This window comes from Trichechus manatus, unplaced genomic scaffold (genome assembly GCF_000243295.1).
Source record: "Trichechus manatus latirostris isolate Lorelei unplaced genomic scaffold, TriManLat1.0 scaffold00056, whole genome shotgun sequence".
NCBI lineage: Eukaryota > Metazoa > Chordata > Mammalia > Sirenia > Trichechidae > Trichechus > Trichechus manatus.
The window spans coordinates 4679023-4701085 of NW_004443992.1; the positions used below are offsets into that span (position 1 = coordinate 4679023).

The 22063-nt window shown below is 38.7% G+C and overlaps 1 protein-coding gene across 3 annotated transcripts in view; it reads left to right on the forward strand.

The window, feature by feature from the left end:
* The window catches only part of LOC101359201 (MOB-like protein phocein), a 48633-nt gene that overhangs the window by 7042 nt on the left and 19528 nt on the right, over positions 1-22063 (forward strand). Inside the window, exons 1-2 of one of the 3 annotated variants that reach the window (XM_004378189.2) lie at positions 8750-8866; positions 12902-12964. In XM_004378189.2, coding sequence (XP_004378246.1) covers positions 8807-8866; positions 12902-12964 — 123 coding nt within the window. In that variant the 5' untranslated portion in view covers positions 8750-8806. Of the gene's footprint in view, positions 1-8749; positions 8867-12901; positions 12965-22063 lie in introns of those variants that run through there. The other 2 variants (XM_023732951.1, XM_004378190.2) reach the window with 2 other exon arrangements.

The following is a 22063-nucleotide window of genomic DNA, read 5'->3' on the forward strand; positions in this document are numbered from 1 at the left end:
GGTGTATAATGTTACATTGTATGGACCAACTATAAGCATTCCCCATTAATGGATATTTAGGTTGTTCTAATCCTTTGCTATTACAAACACTTCTGTAATAAATTTATGCATAAAATATTTCGCATGTGTGCACAAGTGTATCTAAGAAATTCCCAGATGTGTAATTGCTGTGTCAAACAGTACGCGGATTTTAGTCACACACGCAGATACACATACACATATATACATACATATACACACCAAAACCCATTGCCCTTGGGTTGATTCCAACTCATAGCGACCCTATAGGACAGAGTAGAACTGCCCCATAGGGTTTCCAAAAAGCAGCTGGTAGATTCGAATTTCTGACTTTTTTTGGTTAACAGCCAAGCTCTTAACCACTGTGCCACCAGGGCTCCATATATATACATATATATATATATATATATATATATACACACACAGAAATTCTGTCAACACTCCAACCAGCAATGTAGGAGGCATGTATGAGACTGTTAATTTCTTCCCAACCACCACAATAATACAAGGTGTTATAAAAATTATTTTTGCCAATCTGATAGTTATACTTTTTTATCACTATGAATGAGGGTGCGCATAGTGTGTGTTTAAGAGCCATTTCTATTTCCTTTACTGTAAACTGCCTGTTAACATCTTTTGCCCATTTTTCTATTGAGTGATTGGTCTTGTGATTTCTATGAGATCTTTATTTCTTTAAGAAATTGGTTTTCTTGTGGTATTTTCCCCTAGTTTGTCATTTTTGTTTGATGTTGTTTATGCAGGACATTTTTTAGTTTACATCCTGTTTCTCAGCACTTCGCCCAGTGCCTTGCACATAGTGTATATTCATTATTTTTCTTGGATTAAAACATCCCCAAAGAGAATTTTATTACTGAATAGATATTTTTGAAATTACCTATGATACTTTGGATTTATAAAATATTTTCTTCTGAGACTTCAAGAGACTTCCATGAATATTTAATCTAATTTTATGCCTGCTTTCAAACTCTGCAAGGTAGAGGGAAATAACTGCTGTGCACTGTCTTTATTACAACTAGAGAAACTTGCATTTGATAGTTTGTTCAAAGTCATACAGTCAACAGATGAGATAATCCAGGTGTTCTGAACCCCAGCCCACGGCTATTTTCACTTATACATGTTGCCTTGTTTTTTTTTTTTTTTTTTGTTAATTGTGCATTAGGTGAAAGTTTACAGAGCAAATTAGATTCCCATCCAATCGTTTGTACATAAAGTATTCATGGACTTGGTTTCATTCCCCACAATGTGTCAGCACTCTGTTTCCTGAGTTTCTACGCCTTCCTGCCTTCTCATCTTTGCTTTTGGGCAAATATTGCCCTTTTGATCTCAGATAATTAATTGTTCTGAGAAGCACGTTTCTCGGGGGTGTTATTCCTTTATGGGCTTGTCTGTTGTTTGGCTGGAAGGTGGTCTCTGGGAATGGCTTCAGTTCTAGGTCAGAAGGGTGTTGTAGGGCCATAGTCTTGGGGGTTCCTCCAGTATCTATCAGAACACTAAGTCTGGTCTTTTTTGTGAATTTGATTTTTTTTTTTTAGTCTACATTTTTCTCCAGCTCTGTCCAGGAACCTCTGTTGTGATCCCAGTCAGAGCTGTTGGTAGTGGTAGCCAGGCACCATCTATTTCTTCTGGTCTTGGGGTCATGTAGGCTGTGGCTCATGGGGTCCATGGGTCCTTTGGACTAATTGCTCCCTTAGGTCTTTGTTTTTTTTCATTCTCCTTTACTCTGGACTGGAAGAGACCAATAGTTGTATCTCAGATGGCTGCTAGCAAGCTTTCAAGACCACAGATGCTACTCACCAAAGTAGGATGTAGAACATTGTCTTTATGAACTATGTTGTGCCCATTGATGTAGAAGTTCCCTGAGTCTATGGTCATTTGCCTTCAAGCCTAGGAATTTCATCCTGCAAGGTGTTTGGTTATGTCTAAGAGGTTTCCCTGACTGTGCCACTTGTGTGATGTATTTTTTATATGAATATATGAGGCACACCTGCAGTCATGTACTTAGAAATATCCACCACGAAACCTGTATCTGCTAGTAAGTGTGCTCCGTTATACCCTCCCACACTTCTTGGCATATCTATCTATGTATCTATTTGTAAATTTTTGTTTGTTAATACTATTGTTTAAGGATTGTCTATGCTATGGTAGTTACCATAAAAAACCTGTTGCCGTCGAGTTGATTCCGACTCATAGCATCCCTATAGGACAGAGTAGAACTGCCCCATAGGGTTTCCAGGGAGTGGCTGGTGGATTCGAACGGCCAACTTTTTGGTTAGCAGCCAAGCTCTTAAATAGGGCTCCAGTAGTTACCATAGTTGCCCTTTATTCCTGTGTTCCTCTCAGTGTCTGCTCTTGCCTTGGTCATGTTGTGCAGATTTCTCTCATAATATGTATTGCCTTTCCCTTCACCATGTGTCTGCTATCCTGGCAGAGCCTTTGTGGCATGGTGGTTAAGAGCTCTGCTGCTAACCAAAAGGTTGGCAGTTCAAATCCACCAGCTGCTCCTTGGAAACACATGGGGGCAGTTCTACTCTGTCCTATAGGGTCGCTGTGAGTTGGAATTGACTCGACAGCAACTTTTTTTTTTTTAATTACTATCTACTTGGTGATTTCCCCTCAATCCCCCTCCCATTCCCAGTAACCATAAAAGAATTTTTGTGTGTGTTAGTTTTGTTGTTTTATAATAATAGTCTCATACAATATTCGTCCTTTTGTGATGGACTTATTTCACTCAGCATAATGTCAAGTTCATCCATGTTGTAAGATGTTTTGCAGATTTATCATTATTCTTTATCGTTGCATAGTATTCCATCATGTGTATGTACTAGAGTTTGTTAATCCATTCATCTGTTGATGGGCACTTAGGCTGTTTCCACCTTTTTGCTATAGTAAATAATACTGCAATGAACATGGGTGTGCATATGTTTATTCCTGTCACGGCTCTTATTTATTTAGGGTATATACCTAGGAGTGGGATTGCTGGATCATATGGTATTTCTATTTCTAGCTTTTTGAGGAAGTGCCATACCATTTTCCATAGGTGTTGTACCATTTTACATTCCCAGCACCTGTGTATAAGAGTCCCAATCTCCCCACAACCTTGCCAATATTTGTTATTTTCTGTTTATTTATTTTTTAATTAGTGCCAGTAATGTCAGGGTGAAATGGTATCTCATTGTACTTTTGATTTGCATCTCCCTAATCGCTAATGACTGCAAGCATTTCTTCATAAGTTTGTTAGCAGCCTGAATGTCTTTTTTGAGTGTCTGTCCATATACCTTTCCCATTTTTTAATTGGATTGTTTGTCTTTATTTTGTTGAGGTGTTGAAATTTTCTATTCATTTTAGAGATTAGATCCTTGTTGGATATGTCATAGCCAATTTTTTTTCCCCAACTTGTAGATTCTCTTTTTAACCTTTTGGAGAAATTTTTATTAAGCATAAGTTTAATTTTTTACCTATTTATCTAGTTCATCTTCTGCTGGGTGTGCATTTTTAGTTATGTTTGGTATTCTATTTATGCCATACATTAGGACCCCTAGCACTAGCATTGTCTCTATTTTTCCTCCATGATCTTTATAGTTTCAGGTTTTATATTTAGGTCTTTGATCCATTTTGAGTTAGTTTTTGTATATGATGTGAGGTATGGGTTCTGTTTCTTTTTTCTATAGATATCCAGTTTTTCAGCACCATTTGTTGAAAAGACTGTCTCTTCTCCCTTTAATAGACTTTGGTCCTTTGTCGAAGATCAGCTGTCCATAGATGGATGGATTTATGTCTGGGTTCTCAATTCTGTTCCATTGGTCTATGTGTCTGTTGTTGTAACAGTAACAGGCAGTTTTGACTACCATGGCTGTATAGTAGGTTCTGAGATCAGGTAGTGTGAGGCCTCCTACTTTGTTCTTCTTTAATAATGCTTTACTTATTCAGAGTCTCATTCCCACATATAAAGCTAGAGATTAGTTTTTCCGTTTCATTGAAGAAGGCTGTTGAGATTTAGATTGGAATTGCATTGTATCTACATATTGCTTTGGGTAGTATTGACATTTTCACAATGTTAAGTCTTCCTAACCAAGAGCATGGTATGTTTTTCCATTTATGTAGGTCTCTTTTGGTTTCTTGCAGTAATGTTTTGTAGTTTTCTCTGTATAAATCTTTTACATCCCTAGTTAGATTTATTCACTAAGTATTTTATCTTTTGAGGGGTGTCTTAGTCATCTAGTGCTGCTGTAACAGATATACCACAAGTGGATGGCTTTAACAAGAAGAAGTTTATTATCTCACAGTCCAGTAGGCTAGAAGTCCAAATTCAGGGTGCCAGCTCCAGGGGAAGGCTTTCTCTCTCTGTCGGCTCTGAAGGAGGGTCCTTGTTATCAGTCTTCCCTTGGTCTGGGAGCATCTCAGTGCAGGAACCTCAGGTCCAAAGGATGCGCTCTGCTCCTGGCACTGCTTTCTTGGGGGTATGAGGTCCCCAACTCTCTGCTTGCTTCCCTTTCATCTCTTGTAAGATAAAAGGTGGTGCAGGCCATACCCCAGGGAAACTCCCTTTACATTGGATCAGGGATATGACCTTAGTAAGAGTTTTACAATCCCACCCTAGTCCTCTTTAACATAAAATTATAATCACAAAATGGAGGACAACCACACAATACCGGGAATCATGGCCCAGCCAAATTGGTACACACATTTCTGGGGGGACATAATTCAATCCATGACAAGGAGTGTCTTAATCATCTAGTGCTGCTGTAACAGAAACACCACAAATGGATGGCTTTAACAAAGAGAAATTTTCTCACAGTCTAGTAGGCTACAAGCCCAAATTTAGGGCATCAGCTCCAGGGAAGTCTCTTTCTCTGTTGGCTCTGGAGGAAGGTCCTTCTCATCAATCTTCCCCTGGACTAGGAGCTTCTCAGCATAGGAAGCTCCAGTCCTTCCAGTCAGTGTTTGGTTCAGTTCTTAGGCCTTCTTTTTTGATGTTCAGGGTTCCTGGATTATCTCCTTCTGTTTCGCTTGTTGTTTTGGGTCTTTGGTGCAGGGGATGTTATGGTGTGTGTGACTAAGCCGCCATCGTGGCCCCATATTGCCTTTTAAAAGACTACCAAAATATTCAAGTAACCCAAGCATCGTAAGTAAATTGTTCTCACTGATTATGTTCTCTTTTTTCCCCCTAAAATTAACCCTCGTTATAAAATAGTTCTTGTGTGGAAATGATAATCTGTAGATTGACAGAGGAAATAAAATGTGAAGGTTATGAACTAGAAACATTTCATCCCTAAAGAGCAAGGTTATTATTGTGAGCAAGACTAGGTTGACGTCAGATGCAACTTTATTGGACGTTTTTTCCCCGAAGGGTTTTATCTGATTTTATTACTATTATCTTTTTATTGTGCTTCAGGTGAAAGTTTACAGTTCAAGTTAATTTCTCCTACAAAAATTTATACACACATTGTTTTGTGACATTAGTTGCAATCCCCACAATGTGACAGCACACTCCCCCTTTCCACCACAGGTTCCGTGTGTCCGTTTGACCAGTTCTGTCCCTTCCTGCCTTCTCATCCTGGCTCTGGACAGGAGCCACCCATTTGGTCTCATATATCTGATTGAACTAAGAAGCACACTCCTCATGTGCATTATTTTCTGTTTTACAGTTCTGTTTAATGTTTGTATGAAGAATGGGCTTTGGGAATGGTTTCAGTTCTGGGTTAACAGAGCATCTGGAAAGCCATAGTTTTGGGGGTTCCTCCATTTTCTGTCAGACCATTAAGTCTGGTCTTGTTACATGAATTTGAGTTCTGCTTCACACTTTTTTCCCGCTCCATCTGGGACTCTCTGTTGTGTTCCCTGACAGGGCAGTCATTGGTGGTAGCTGGGCACCGTCTAGCTCTTCTGGCCTCAGGCTGGTGGAGTCTCTGGTTTATGTGGCTCTTTTGTCTCTTGGGCTAATATATTCCTTGTGTCTTTGGTTTTCTTCATTCTCCTTTGCTCCAAGTGGGATGGGACCAACTGATGCATCTTAGATGGTCACTTGCTAACTTTTAAGACCCCAGACACCACTCCCCAAAGTGGGATGCAGAACATTTTCTTAATAAACTTTGTTATGCCAATTGACGTAGATGTCCCTTGAAACTATGGTCCCCAGCCCCCAGCCTCAGCTACTCTGTTCCTCAAAGTGTTTGGATGTGTTATTGGACTTTTTAAAGAGAATAAATGTGTATTTTGTTCCTGAATTTAACACCTACTTATCCACTGCCTGATGGTGCAGTGTTAAGAGCTTGGCTGCTAACCAAAAGGCTGGCAGTTTGAATCCACCAGCTGCTCCTTGGAAACCTTATGGGGCAGTTCTACTCTGTCCTGTAGGGTTGCTATGAGTTGGAACTGACTTGAGGACAATGCGTTTTTTTTTTTTTCCTCCATTTTTAGGAGCTCTGATGGCACAGTGGTTAAGTGCTCGGCTGCTAACCAAAAGGTTGGCTGTTTGAACCCACCAACCGCTCCGCAGGAGAAAGATGTGACAGTCTGCTTCCATAAAGATTTAGTGCTTTGGAAACCCTAGAGAGCAGTTCTACTCTGTCCTATGGGGTAGCAATGAGTCTGAATTGACTAGACCGAGAGCAATGGGTTTTTGGTTTATCCATTTTTTCTCTTGTTCTTTCCAGATAGGCTGAAACCATATAACAAACCTAAAGTTAAGAGCACATTAAAATGAGCCCCTTTAACTATGATGTTTTTAGGTGCCATCAAGTTGAGAGAAACTACCATACAACTGGAAATTTTAACTTAACCTTCAGATTAAGTGAGGTGTGCTTGTCCATTGACCTAGGGCCTACCCTGGACTCTGTTCTTTCACAGACTCATCCAACGTCTTAGGGAGCCAACCTTCAGATGCCCCTTGTTCTTGTTCTAGGCTCTCATTGTACTTTGTGCATGCACAGATCTCCATTATAGCAAAAATATTACTATATTAGATTTGGTGATTTGCACGTCTGTCTCCCGCTAGATTCCAAGCACTTTAGAGTTAAGGACTGGGCCTTATCATACTTGTATGCCAGCACCTACCACATTCATTGCTGTTAGTCGCTGTTAAGTCGATTCTGACTCATGGCGACCCCTTGTGTGCAGAGTAGAACTGTGCTCCATAGGGTTTTCAAGGCTGTGACCTTTTGGATACAGATAGCCAGATCTGTGTTCTGAGGCACCTCTGGGTGGTTTTGAATTACCGACCTTTCAGCTAATAGTCAAGCACTTAACCTTTTGCACCACCAAGGGCCTCTACCTTGCACTTAGTGGGGCTTAATAAATCTTGTGATATCTAGGAACTAGTGCTGAAGATATAAAATTAAGTTCTTGCTCTTGAAGAGTTCTCAGTCTATACATCTTTCAGAAAGAAGGAAGAATACTTGAATGCAAACCTACTTCCCACTGTTAAACCTTCTAAGCAAAATTCCAAGTCACTGATAATCGTTCAGCTTTGGACCCACTCAATTTAACCAACCTCTCCTCTACTCTGTTTCCATCTTTGGAGGCTGTTGGTGACATGGCCCTCCTCAGCATATATTTCAATACAACTCAGTACTATGCTAACAATCTGGTTGGTTGGCTGAAACAGACATCTGATATTCTCCTGGAAATCATTCAACTATATGCACTCTTTACCCTTTCAACTGTCTTCCCATCTGGTGTCCTCAGGCCTCCCTCATTCCAAAGATTAAGGTTTGTAAGCAGGAAAAATAAAGTTTTCCAAAACTGTTGTGATTCATGATTTAAGAAAACACTTAAAACTTGCACTAAAGGGAATTTGGAATCCTGCAAGATTAAAACTCCCACCATTTATATCAAGGGCTATTCATTTCCTCCTCCTGCTTCTGACTTGCAAAACACAAGCTAATTCTAAGTTGTCCTAAGCACAATACCAGATGTCCACCTCTATCACTGAGATAAGAGCCATCTGCGTCTTTTTTCTACGCAAACGAACTTGTCATTGAAAAGATCCTTGGCTTTGAAGTCAGCAGATGGGGGAAATATCATTTGACACTGTAAACCCTTGTCTAATTTGAGATTGGTAGATTTCATACAGGGTCTGTGGAATTTTCCCAAACTGCTGGCTTGTTTTCCATTTTGCTTCCCTAAGCGAGTTTTGAGGCAGAATTATGCTTCTCTACCTATATGCTTGGAACCCTGACGGCACAGTGATTAAGAGCTCGGCTGCTAACCAAAAGGTTGGCAGTTCGAATCCACCAGCCACTACTTGGAAACCCTACGGGACACTTACACTACGTCCTATAGGGTCGCTATGAAACGTGTATACTTGTAGATGGGCTTACTGAAGTGGTCGACATTGTGTAAGCGCTGTCCTTTCAGTGTAATTAACGAGAGTCCAATGAGAGGCCTCGCACACTGCGTCCGTCACCCAGGCCTTACAAAATGACGCAGCGGCCACCCGCGATCACGACCCTTCGCGCGGGCCCGTGGACTCCCAGTAATTGCTTGTGGCACCAGTGGTCCCGCCTCCCCGCCACCCCCCATTTCTCCTTTTCCCGCCACCTCACATCGCCGCCTGTGCTTCCCAGGCTGTTCCTTAGTTTGCAGTCTCCCTCTGCCAAGCCTGCCCAGTGCTGGAATCCTTCCCACCTTCGCGGGGACTTCGGCTGTTCCATCAGCCGCCGCCACTCCCCGGCGCCAGGGCTGAGAGCGCCGCTCCGCGGCCCCGCCCCCTTGCCGGCAGCCATTCCTCTACATCCGGGTACCGACTCCAGCGGCACAGACTGGCACTATGGTCATGGCGGAGGGTACGGTAGTGCTGAGGCGGAACAGACCGGGCACCAAGGCTCAGGTACCGTCTCCTTTTCATTCCTGCCTGGGTGTACTCGGTGCCCAGCCGCACCGCGCCTGGAAACTGGCTGCCCCTGAGGGGAGGTTAGGCCTGGTCGGGCCGGCGGGCGAGGGCACTGGTGCCTGGCCTGCTCTTCCGGAGCCGTAGCTCCTCAGTCTGGCTGAGGCGGCGGCGGCGACCGAGGCCTGCCGGAGCCCCAACTTGGGGGTGTACATGAGGGGCAGGTAGGGGTTGCGGGCTCAGCCCGCCAAGGCCCGCGGCTGGGAGCCTGACAGCGGCAGCTGCCTGTTGTGGCCTCGCCCGGACCTCCACTCGATCCGTGCCGCAGGGGCGCGGCCCGGCCAGGTGGAGACCCCAGGGGCTTCCTGTGGATTGGAGTATGCGGGGTGGGGGTGGGGGTGGGGTGTAAACACTGCCTACCTTGCCCCCGGAGGTTCCTGCCCGGTCGGTGACGTACCTGCCATCCAGCTTGTCTAGCCGGCTCCGTGGAGCGATAATGCAGTGTTATCCTCCAGTTTGTCTTTGACCACCGCTCGCCGCTGCTTCCCTGCTCCTGTTCTTTGGTCCTGCAAGTTTTCATCATCAGGTTATGACTTGTTAGATGTCAGCCCTTGGAAGGATTTCCTTGTTTTAAGTGAAGCATAGTCCAGGGATGAACTGATTTTAATCTTACCAACTTTTAGTAGGGCGCTATTTGCGGTGAGTTGGTGCTTGTTTAGATATTGGTTCTTAGGAATTGCAAAAGACAGGATGCCTCACAGTCTTTAAAAAAAAAAAAATCAAACTGGCATTTAGACTTGATTTGATCGATCTGCTAGCCGAAATAAATGGCTTGCTGTTGAGAAGATGCTCTCAAAAGAAATGTTTAAAATGTAATTTCTAAAAAGTGATATGAATGAAAAAAGAAACAAAACAGCTGTGGAGCTCTGTAACTGAGAAGAGATTTTAATTTCTTGCACAGAATTATGGAAAGGAAGAACTTTCAAAGGGAGCTTATAGATGTAGACACTTTCCCACACCCATGTTTCAGATGAGGAAACTGAAGCTCAGAAAATCAACTAGATTTGTTCAAGGTTACATAGTCTCCCGATTCCTAGTTCACTGGTGATCTTTCCGATTTAACAAGTTGCTTTTAGCACTGAATTTTAGAGAATTTATTTTGAAAGGCTTATAGAGTGACATTAAGTTGTCGGTTATGTCTGTTGGCTGTTTTGTGGTCATACTGCTGGAAACATATATGCTTTGTTTTTACCTTTTCCAAACTTTTCTTGTAAATGCTCTCTTCCCCCCCTCAGATATCTATTATTTTGTAGAAATGCTGTTTCTGATTCTTTTTTTTTTAATGATCAACTTTTATTTATTATATTCAGAAGTGAACTTTCTGTACTCACATTCTGAGAGTCATTTCGTTTTTATTTACTCAAAAGTTCTTAAATTCGAAAGGTTAGAAAACAGTATATTTTGAGTTAATGTTGTAACACATCTGTTTGCTGTGTTGTCATGAGTAACTCACATATAAGAAAGCTCCTTTGCTTTTTTCCACGATATCATATGTCAAGGTAGTTGTGAAATAAAATCTAACAGAAAGAGGTTAGGATAAAAAAAAAAGGACTGCTTAAGCAGCAGCCTCTCCTATTCCTTCTCTGTCACACTAATTTCTTGCAGTAAAATAGGTTATAAAGTGATACATTTAGAAAGCTGTTGGAGTAGGAAGGCTATCTTCTTTTTTTTTATATTGGTTAGATTGCCGTACAGGCACATAATTGGTGTTCAGTAAATGTTTGTTGACTGAATTAAGCCAGATTTTTGGTTCATTTTATGTGTCTGAAATATCTGTTATGATGAGGCAAAACATTTAGTTCCCAATTAACTTTTTTAACATCTGTGTATCACTATATATGTTTTCTAATATTTTTAAAACAAAATATTCTACACTCTTAAATTTTTAAAGGAAAAATAGGCAAAGTATATTGATAGAAACATGGTTTAATATAAATCATATATGAAGAATTTAAAGACCACTCAATAATATTTAGGTGATTATTGGAAAAGGCATCCTGGAGTAACTTCCAGAAGGTTTTCTTTATTTCTTGACATTTTTCCCTTAATCAGAAAAATTACTAATTTATTCAGATAGAGCAACTATGAAAAAAAAAATATGTTTAAGACACTTAAAAAAGGTATACCCATTACCTACCCTAAGAACTTAAACTTAAAGTATAGTTGAATTTCTTTGATTCACATTCTCCTGTCTTCTCTAACCAGTATTGATGATTTGGTGATTATCATTCGTTTTTTTTTTCTTTTTTATATTTTTACTATGTATGTATTATATCCATAAGCATGCTTTGCACTTTCTTAAACTTTTGTCTGTGTGGTATCATATACTATATAGTCTCCAATTTGCTTTTTTTGCTCAAGATGTTTGGAGACTTATTCGTGTTGATACAGGTAACTGTTGGGAAAAGTTCTTAATCACTTAGAGGAAGGTCTATGAACTGAACTATCTCTAGAGATGTTCAGAACCAGTACAAGGCATTCCACAAAAATAACTGTCCTTAAAAGGAGACAGTTCTGCCTGATTAAAGGGAGGAAAAATGTGGAACAGAATTTCAAATTCTTATAGAAACTAGACTTACAGAACTCATTGTGACTGGGGGAACTCCTGAATCTATTGCCCTGAGATAATCTTTAAGCAGTGAACCAAAACTATTCCATGAAGTCATCTTTAAACAACAGTTTAGCTCAACTAGTAAACAATATTCACCTTGAGCAGTGCACTCTTTTAAAGAATTAGCTATATGAGATCAAATTGACAGCAGTAACTCTAAAACACAGAGGAGGAGTTTTAGGGGACAGAGCGTCTAAGTTAATGGTAATGAAACAATATGGGTAGAGATATTGAGACTTGTGACACAATACAAAGAATGTAACTAATGTCATTGGACTGTACATGTAGGAGATGTTGAATGGGTATATGTTTTGTATATTTTCACCAAAAATAACATTAAAAACAACAACAAAAAAAAGACTGTTTTATTTAGATGACTACTTTTTAAAAGAGTTCGTATTTTAATTTAGAAATTTAAAACAGCATTTGGAATTGGATTAATAATCTTTAATTGTTGTCTAAAATAATGTTTATCGGACAGTAAATTAGCTGGTAACTGTGTTTTTTTTTTTTTTTTTCAGATTTTCTTTTTATTGTACTTTAGGTGAAGGTTTACAGAACAAATAGTTTCTCATGAAACAGTAGTACACATATTGTTTTAAGACATTGGTTAACAACCCCACAACATGTCAACCCTCTCCCTTCTCAACCTTTTTTTTTTTTTGTGAAAATATACATAGCCAAAGATACACCATTTCAAAAATTTCTACATGCACAGTTCAGTGACATCGACTACGCTCTTCCAGTTGTGCTGCTATTCTCACTTTAGATGAAGGTTTATAGAACAAAATAGTTTCTCATTAAACAGTTAGTACACATGTTGCCCTGTGACAATGGTTAACAACCCCACTACATGTCAACACTGTCCTTACTCAACCTTAGGTTCCCTATCACCAGCTTTCCTGTCCCCTTCTGCCTTCTAGTCCTTGTCCCTGGACTGCTGTGCCTCATTAGTTCCGTTTGGTTTTATGGGGAAACTATGTTCTTTTTAGGTAAAATCCAGTTAATTTTTTGGTGTCTGGAAAAAATTTTTGCAAGGTATTTAATCACCATAAACAAAAAAGTGATAGACTTTTCTCCCCAATTATTAATACATGAAAGGTTTATGGTAGCCATATACTGAGGGATTTGTGGTTGAAGAAGAAAATGTTTTTTGTGATATAATTAAGTAAAATCTTGATGTTCAGTTGACAACGTTAAATAAAATTTCTTTAACTTATTGCATTTTATAATCACATTGTAAAGTCTTTTTCTCTCTTCTCTCTAGTGTGAGTTTTGGATCGTTATTAAGAATTAAAATTACCATTTGTATTGTATCCTTTTTGTAACTTTGTATGCTTTAACCGTGGAATTTTTTTTAATAGGATTTCTATAATTGGCCTGATGAATCTTTTGATGAAATGGACAGTACACTGGCTGTTCAGCAGGTAATAACAATAGCTACTTTTGTACCTTCAGTGATCTAAACATTTTACCCCCCTTGGTATAGTTAAAACTCAAAAACTCACTGCCGTCAAGGAGATTCCAACTCATTGGGACCCTATAGGACAGAGTAGAACTGCCAACCTTTTGGTTAGCAGCCAGACTCTTAACCACTATGCCACCAGAGTTTCCTTGGCGTAGTTAGGTATTCCTATATCTTAGCACAAACCAGATTCCACTGAATTAATGGTATGCCTGTTTAAAACTTTTAACAACTCTCGTTGTGCTTAATATAGCATATTAAACTATAATCAGACTTAAATACGTTTTGATATCTGTTAGTATGTACCAAATAAAGGTGCCAAATTTTATTTTACCATGAATTTAATTCAAAATGAATTGAATGATAAATTTGAGTAACAGATTTAGTAGAAAGTAATAGCATACTCATTTGGTGACTAAACACTTGAGAACATACATCTAAGCTTTACATTTTAATTTTAGTTGTCATTAGTTCTTAATTTTTGTCCTCCTTCAGTATATTTGAGGGCTAGGACACCTTCCTTTGGATTGGTACTACTATCAAGTGGCTCACTTAGGCAGTGATTCTCAAGGAGGTGTAGGCATGTTTGGTTTGAAAAGCCCCTCAAGAGATTCTTAAACTTTTCCATTGAGAATCACTTTGTATACTGTGTTGGGTTAAAAAAAAAAGTGATAGTTCTTCCATAATAAATAACATCTGGAATTTGGAGAAATGGTTTGCATAGTTAGTTACTAAAGATTGCATTAAGGAGTTAATACAAGGATGACAAAAATTGGTGTGTACTAATATATTGGATTAGGCATCTGTTAAGTAACATTTTTAGAGGGAGAATGTGCCGTAAAAAGAGGCCTTCTGGCTGTTTGATAGCCAGATAATAAAAGTGGATAGCTATTAGGCTTTATTGTGTTATTTGAATATCTTGGGAAATAAAATTTCTTTGAGCATTTAAAACTTCCCCTCGTAATCTTAGTAGTAACATTTAGAACCTTTAGAATAGATTCAGTATGATATTTAGAAATTTAGATATTTAGCACAGAAAATGGAAGTGCATTCATGAATGAATAGCCTCTTAAGAGTGTGTTACTCAGTCAATCAGCAAATATTTACACCCTCTCCTCACTTATCCACATGGTTAGGTTCAGAAGACCAGGTCGTTATGCGAAATTGGCATTATGAGAAAATGGAATGTCCATTTCTTGAGTTTCAAACGTGATCAACTTCTAACCAAAAGCTTGGCAGTTTGAAACCACCAGCGACTCCACAGAAGAAAGATACGGCAGTCTGCTTCTGTAGAGATTTACAGCTTTGCACACCCTATGGGGTCGCTATGAGTCGGAATCGACTCAGTGGCAGTGTGTTTGGTTTTGGCAGTGGATACTGTCAGTGGGACAGCAGCTTCCCAATAACCCCGAGAGGCGGCAAATGTAGGTAGGTGCTTTATGTCCCACTGGTCCTGTTAATGCACAAAATAGTTGCATAGTAGATTTTTTACTATGTGAGAAATGCAAAATGTTGGATAACGAGATAGTTGATAAGTGAGGAGAAGGTGTATCGGGCTTTGTCTATGTAGCTAGCGCTGAATTAGGCCTTATGGAGGATGCAGAAATAGAAACCTAGAGCTATATGTCTTGAAATTGAGAAAAATTAAGAGGACAACTGCAAATATTTTTCCTTTTAAAAGTGGAGGTTGTCTGTATTATTTCATTTTTTTCAGTAACTTATGAGGTAGGTACTTATCCCCATTTTAAAGATCAAGAGATTGAGGCTTAGAGAGGTGAAGTAACTTGCCCAGGGTCACAAAGTGGCAGAACTCACACTTAAACACAGATCTCTGAGACTAGAGTCTGTGTCATATATAACTATACAATGCTGTTAAGTGATCAATTAAATGCTTTTATATTCTTAGGTTTTCTTGGTGAATTGACCCTCTTATCAATATGTAATATTTCTCTTTATCTTTTTTTATGTGCTTTTGCTTGCTCTGAAGTCTACTTTGTCTGATATTAATATAGCCATTGCAGCTTTCTTTTGATTCCTGTTTGTATGGTATATCTTTTTCTATCCTTATACTTTTAACCTACCTGTATCATCATATTTGAAGTAAGTTTCTTGTAGACACGTATAGTTGGGTCATTTTAAAAAAGTTAATTCTGACACTCTTTGTCTTTTAATTGGTATATTTAGACAATTTATAGTTAATATAATTGTTGATAGATATGTTTGCATTTATGTCTACCATTTTACTGCTTGTTTTTGGCTTGTTCCTTTCATTGTTTGTTCTTCTATCTCTACTTTCCTGCCCTTTTTTTGGGTTATTTGAACATTTTTTAATATTCTATTTTTATTTATCTATTGTAATTTTAACTATATCTTTATGTAATTTTTTTAATGATTGCTGTAGGGGTTATGGAGCCCTGGTGGTGCAGTGGTTAAAAACTGCAGCGAGCTATGGGTGCTAACCAAAAGTTTCGCAGTTCGAATCCACCATTCGCTCCTTGGAAACCCTGTGAGACAGTTCTTCTCTGTCCTATAGGGTAACTATGAGTTGGAATCGACTTGATGGCAACGGGTTTGGTTTTGTTTTTTGTTTTTGTAGGGATTATAAAGTACATATTTAATTATTTACAATCTATTTAGAGTCAGTATTTTACCACTTCAGTTGGAATATTGCAACTTTACCACTATATAGGGAATCCCACACTATATAGGGAATCCCTGGGTGGTGCAAATAGTTAACACGCTCTGCTGCTAACCGAAAGGTTGAAGGTTCATGTCTAACCAGAGGTGCCTTGGAAGAAAGACCTGACAGTCCCCTTCTTAAAAATCAGCCATTGAAAACCTATGGAAAACAGTTATACTCTGACATCCTTGAGGTCGCCATAAGCCAAAATTGACTCGACAGCAGCTTACAACCACCACAACCACTATATGGTTCCCCTTACCCACCTCCTTTTATGCTATAGTTGTCTTATACATTATATCTACATACACTGAAAACCCCATCAGACAATGTTATATATTTTTTTACTTTCAACTGCCAAACATTATTTAAAGAACTTAAGAGAATGTTGTTTTTGTTAGTTGCCACTGATTCGATTTTGACTTATGGCGACACCACATGTGCAGATTAGAACTGCTCCATAGGGTTGTCAAGGCTGTGACCTTTCAGAAGCAGATTGCTAGGCCTGCCTTTCAAGGCACCTCTGGATGAATGTGAACCGCTAACCATTCTAGTAGTCGAGCGCTTAACCATTTGTACCACCCAGGATTTCCTTAAGAGAATAGTCCATTATATTTATATCCATATATTCTCCATTTCTGTTGCTCTTCCTTCACTCCTGGTGTTTCACGTTTCCTTCATTTTTTTCCTTTTGTTTGAAGAACTTCCTTTAACAGTTTTAGGGTCATTTGCTGGCCACAAATTCTCTTTAGTTTTCTTTCATCTGAAAATGTCTTTAATTTACCTTCATTCCTGAAGGATATTTTTGCTGGATATAGAATTCTGGTTGACAGGTCTCTTATTTCAAGAATTTAAAAATGTTGTGCCACTTCCTCTTGGTTTCTAATAAGAAACCAGCAGTCATTCATATTATTCTTGTATAGGTCATAAGTCATTTTTCTCTGGCTGCTTTAAGATTTTTTCCTTTATCTTTAGCTTTTATCAGTTTGATTATGATGTATCTGTGTGTGGATTTCTTTGGGTTTATCCTGTTTGGTGTTCACTCACTGTCATAAATCTGTAGGTTTAGGTGTTTGCCAAATTTGAGAACTTTTCAGCCATTATTTCTTTAAATTTTTTTTTTTAGACACCACATTCTTTTTCTTCTCTTTCTGGTACTCTGATAACATGACTGTTAGACCTTTTGTTGTTGTACAAGTCCTTGAGACTCTGTTTACTATTAATTTTTTAAAACCTTTTTTCTTTCCATTGTTCAATCTTTTTGTTAGTAGCCAAGAGCAAACTGTTTGTGCCACCCAGGGACCTCAGATTAGATAATTTAACTTTATCTTTAAGTTCGTTGACTGTTTGCTATGTCATCTTCATTCTGCTGTTGAGTCTATCCGGTGAGTATTTTACTTCTGTTACTGTATTTTTCAGTTCTAAATTTTCCACTTGGTTCTTTATTTACTTGCTAATGCTTTATACTTTAACTTTTCTTTCAAGAGTGTTGGCAACTTCTTGTTCAAGCATTTTTATAATAGCTGCTTAAAATCTTTGTCAGATAATTCTACCGTTTATGTCATCTTGTGATTGGTGTCCCTTGGTTGTCTTTGCCCATGCAAATTAAGATGTTCATGTATTCTTTGTATATCAAGTAATTTTGGATTGTATCCTGGACATTTTGAATACTATGTTGAGAATCTGGTCTTATTTAATCCTATGGAGAACGTTGATATTTTTCTTTTAGCAATCATTTGCCCTGGTTAATTATAGGCTGCAAGTTCCAACCTGCCTTTTGTGGACTGAAAGTCCTATGTCATTTTAGTTTTCAAAGCCTTTACAGTCTTGGATCTGTCCTATGTGCGTACCACCCAATGGTCAGCCTGAGTGGAGGTCTGTCCGTTAGTTCAGTTCTTAGTCTGTGGTGTTCAGTTCTTAGTCTGTGGTATGGTAATTAGGATCAGCGCTACGTATGCACAGATCAGAGGTGAGCCTGGGAATTCATAAACGGCTTTATGGGTCACTTTTTTGAGTTTCCAAATGGAAATGAAAGTTCCCCTTCTCAGAGTTTTATCTTTTGCAGTTTTTTGTTCCCAGCTGCTTTTGCTGCCTCTGTGGAATTGCCTGGGGCTGAGGCTGTGAGAGAATGGAGAAAAAAATCTGGGGATTTTCTCCACTCTCTTTGAGCCTTAGGAATGCCTTTTTTCACTTCTTGCAACAGAACTAGAGAGTTTCTCCTAGTTCCTCTCTGTCAGAACCACAGTGCTGACTTCTGGGTTTCAGGCTGCGTTGAGTTCAGGCCAAGGGATGCTGGGGAGCTGGGGGGTGGGGATCGGGGGGACTAGTAAACTCTCTGCCAGTTGAGGGGTACTAGACTTTTGGTGTTCTTTTTCTGATTGTCCTGCTGATACTTACTTTTCAGAGACCTCAAATAGCTGCACCATGCATTCTTTCCAGATTTTATAGTTTCATTCAGTTGGAGAGGAAGGTTGGCGTGCGTTTACTCCATCTTACCTTGTACTAGAACCAATAAATTGTTTTTGCATGGTGTTAATATATTGCTATGTCCTTTACTCTGCCCAAATGATTTCTAAAAACTGTGTTAGGGCAATTCTTAACGTACACACAGTAGTAAATCATTATAGTTATAGCCCACAGGATTAAATCACTAGGTATATTTTTGCCTTTTTCATAACAGAAGGAAGAACTATTTCTTGCTTTCTTTTTGACTTAATATAAAATCTGGTATGTTATATTCTTGTACTGAGGAGACCAGAAAGCCTGTGAATTGAATGTATACTCATAGTGTCTCTGAAATGCTAGTAGAGCTGGATCAGGTGAAGTGGTATAACTTTGGAAGCTGACTGAAAAATAAAGATTCTCTTCAAGAAATGGTAATACGTTAGGATTTTAAAGTAGTTGGAATCATAAAGAACATTATTCCTATGAGATAGTCTTCCAGATTTTTCTGTAAAACCTCTAAAAATTTTCAAAACCAGCTTCTTAAGTTATTGTTGCCCAGTTTACTCAGCTTCAAAAACTGTCAGCATTAAAATTCGCCACCCAAAATTTTAAGTGGTAAAGGTCCTGCTTTTTCATTTAACAGAATTACTAAATAAGCAACATATTAAAGATGATGTTGAAAAGGCACATAAGAATGTTTTCATGATAGAACTAATTCTTACTTTTTGCTTGTTTCATATTTCTCTCTCTCCTGCAGCACATGAACAAGATCAGTCCTAGTTTAGAGTTACATTACATTATGATGTGTGAAGGGATAGAGAAACATGTTTAGGTTTGTAAACCCTCAGTTTTCACGTTTGTTAAGATGATAAAATAATCAGAATAAACAGAAATTGCTGATATTAGTAACTAAGAAACAATGTAAAAAGTCCCACATGGCAAAAGTTATATTCAATGAATATTAGGAAATTTGTTTTTCTTAGTTCATTTTATAATAATAGCTGTCTTTATTTGCGTTAGTGTGGAAGTCTCAGTTCAGAAAACAAAATGACATTTTATTTTATTTCTAAGTTACAGGTTTCTTTTGTTCTCTTTTTTCATGTTTATATAAACTGGCATTAATAAAAAGATTTTAGATTCCTTAAAGATTGACAGCTTATACCTCCATTTATAACAGAACTAAAAAATTATGAGTAAATTGTTAACAAATATGTGGTTACAGAATTAAAATTGAATATGAGCAAATTGCCTAACTAACAAACTGATTTTTGGGATCACCAGAGAACGCTAAAGAATCAAGAAGTCTACACTTTTATTTTTGGTAAATTTTCTCACCCCTTCATTGCTTTAAAGTTTTAGGTAATTGCATATATTTATTCTTGACTTCAAATAATGTAGTTTAGATGAAGTCAATAAACACTTACTAAAAACCTCCTGTATGCCAGGTGCTGATACCAAAATTCAAAGCAAAACTAAGTTTCTGTGTTTGGGAGTTCACTGTTTCAGGACACATGATAATAGGAGCCCTCGTGGCACAGTGGTTAAGAGCTTTGCTGCAAACCAAAAGGTTGGCAGTTCGAATCCGCTAGCCGCTCCTTGGAAGCCCTGTGGGGCAGTTCTACTCTGTCCTGTAGGGTCGCTATGAGTTGGAACTGACTCGATGGCAGTGCTATTAAGCGTGAAATGAATGCTGTTAAGAGTTCTATAGAAAGTAGTAGAAACAGGAAAGAGCCAATAGGCAAATTGCTAATTTAGATTATACAGATGACAAATGTGGTAGGAAAACAGAGGGAGTTCTGTGTGGGCTAGAGTTAAGTGTTCCTGAGGAGAGGGTCTTTGGAAGAATAGTGGTGTGGAATTTGAAGTGGCCCTTGGAAAACATATAGAATTTAGTTGGATCTGCTTGAGGAGAAAATCAATCCCGTGCAAAACTTGGAAAGTTCCTGGAACATTAGTCTGGGGTCAGAAAATCAGGAAAGGTGGTTTTGATAGGAATTGGGGAGTCATTAAAAGCTTTGAGCAGATTTTTAATAGTTTATTTTTGTTGTTGAGAATGTACACAGCAGATCATGTACCAATTCAACAGTTTCTGCATGTACAATTTAGTGACGTTGAGTACATTCTTTGACTTGTGTAACCATTCTCATCCTCCTTTTCTGAGTTGGTCCTCCTCCATTAACATAAACTCACTGCCCCCCAAGTTTCCTAGCTAATATTTCAAGTTGCTGTTGTCAATTTGATCTCACATAGATAGATCTTAAAGGAGTTCAGTGCTCAAAGGAGAAATTCTTTTTTTTTTTTTTTATTGTACTTCAGGTGAAGGCTTGCAGAACAAATAGTTTCTCATGAAACAGAAGTACACATGTATGTTGTTTTATGACATTGGTTAACAACCCCACAACATATCAACTCTTTAACTTCTCAACCTCTTTTTTCTTTTTTGGTGAAAATACATATAGCCAAAGATACACCATTTCAAAAATTTCTACATGCACAGTTCAGTGACATTGACTACGCTTTTCGAATTGTGCTGTTATTCTTATTTAAGATGAAGGCTTACAGAACAAAATAGTTTCTCATTTAACAGTTACTACAAATGTTGCCCTATGACAATGGTTAACAATCTCACAACACATCAACAATATCCTTACTCAACCGTGGGTTCCCTATCGCCAGCTTCCTTGTCCCCCTTCTGCTTTCTGGTCCTTGTCACTGGACTCTCAAAGGAGAAATTCTTGATGAGTTAAGCTAAACTTTTGACACGAGAGTGATATTCAAGAAAGATTGTCTGGAATAGGCATGATAGATTGGCTCAAGAAAACCCTGTAGTTAGTAAGTTTTTGTAATCAATTATTTTAATCTAATGGAGCCTACTCAAATTTCAAGATATCTAAATCAAAAATTGAATAAGGATAGATCCGAAATTAAAAAAAAATTTTTTTTATTGTACTTTGGATGAAGGTTTACAGAGCACAGTATTTTCTCATTAAACAATTAATACACATATTGTTTTGTGACATTGATTGCCAACCGCAAGACATCTCAGCACTCTCCCCTTCTCGACCTTGGGTTCCCCATTACCAGCATTCCTGACCACTCCTGCCTTGTCCTTACCCCATTGGCTGGTGTGCCCCTTTAGTCTCATTTTGTTTTATGGGCCTGTCTAATCTTTGACTGAAGGGTGATCCTCAGGAGTGACTTCATTACTGAGCTAAAAGGGTGTCTGGGGGCCATACTCTTGGGGTTTCTCCAGTCTCTGTCAGACCAGTAAGTCGGTCTTTTTTTTGGAGTTAGAATTTTGTTCTACATTTATCTGCAGCTCTGTCTGGGACCTCTATTGTGATTCCTGTCAGAGTAGTCGGTGGTGGTAGCCAGGCACCATCTACTTGTGCTGGGCTCAGTCTGGTAGAGGCTGTGGTAGTTGCGGTCCATTTGTCCTTTGGACTAATCTTTCCCTTGTGTCTTTGGTTTTCTTCATTCTCCCTTGTTCCAGACAGGATGAGACCAGTGTAGATGGCCACTCACAAGCTTTTAAGGCCCCAGAAGCTACTCACCAAAGTAGAATGTAGAACATTTTCTTTATAAACTAGGTTATGCCAGTTGACCTTGATGTTCCCTGAGACCATGGTCCCAACAGCCCTCAGCCCAGTAATTCTGTCCCTCAAGGAGTTTGGATGTGTCTGTGGAGCTTCCATGATCTTGCCTTGGACAAGTTGAGCTGGCTTCCCCAGTAATGTGTACTGTCTTACCTTTCACTAGAGTTACCGCTTATCTGTTGTCTATTTAGTGCTTTCCCAACCCCACCCCTCTCCTCCCTCATAACCGTCAAAGATTGTTTCTTTTTACTGGAGGACATTATGCTGAGTGAAATAAGTCAGTCACAAAAGGACAAATATTATATGAGACCTCTATTGTAAAAACTCATGAAAAAGTTTA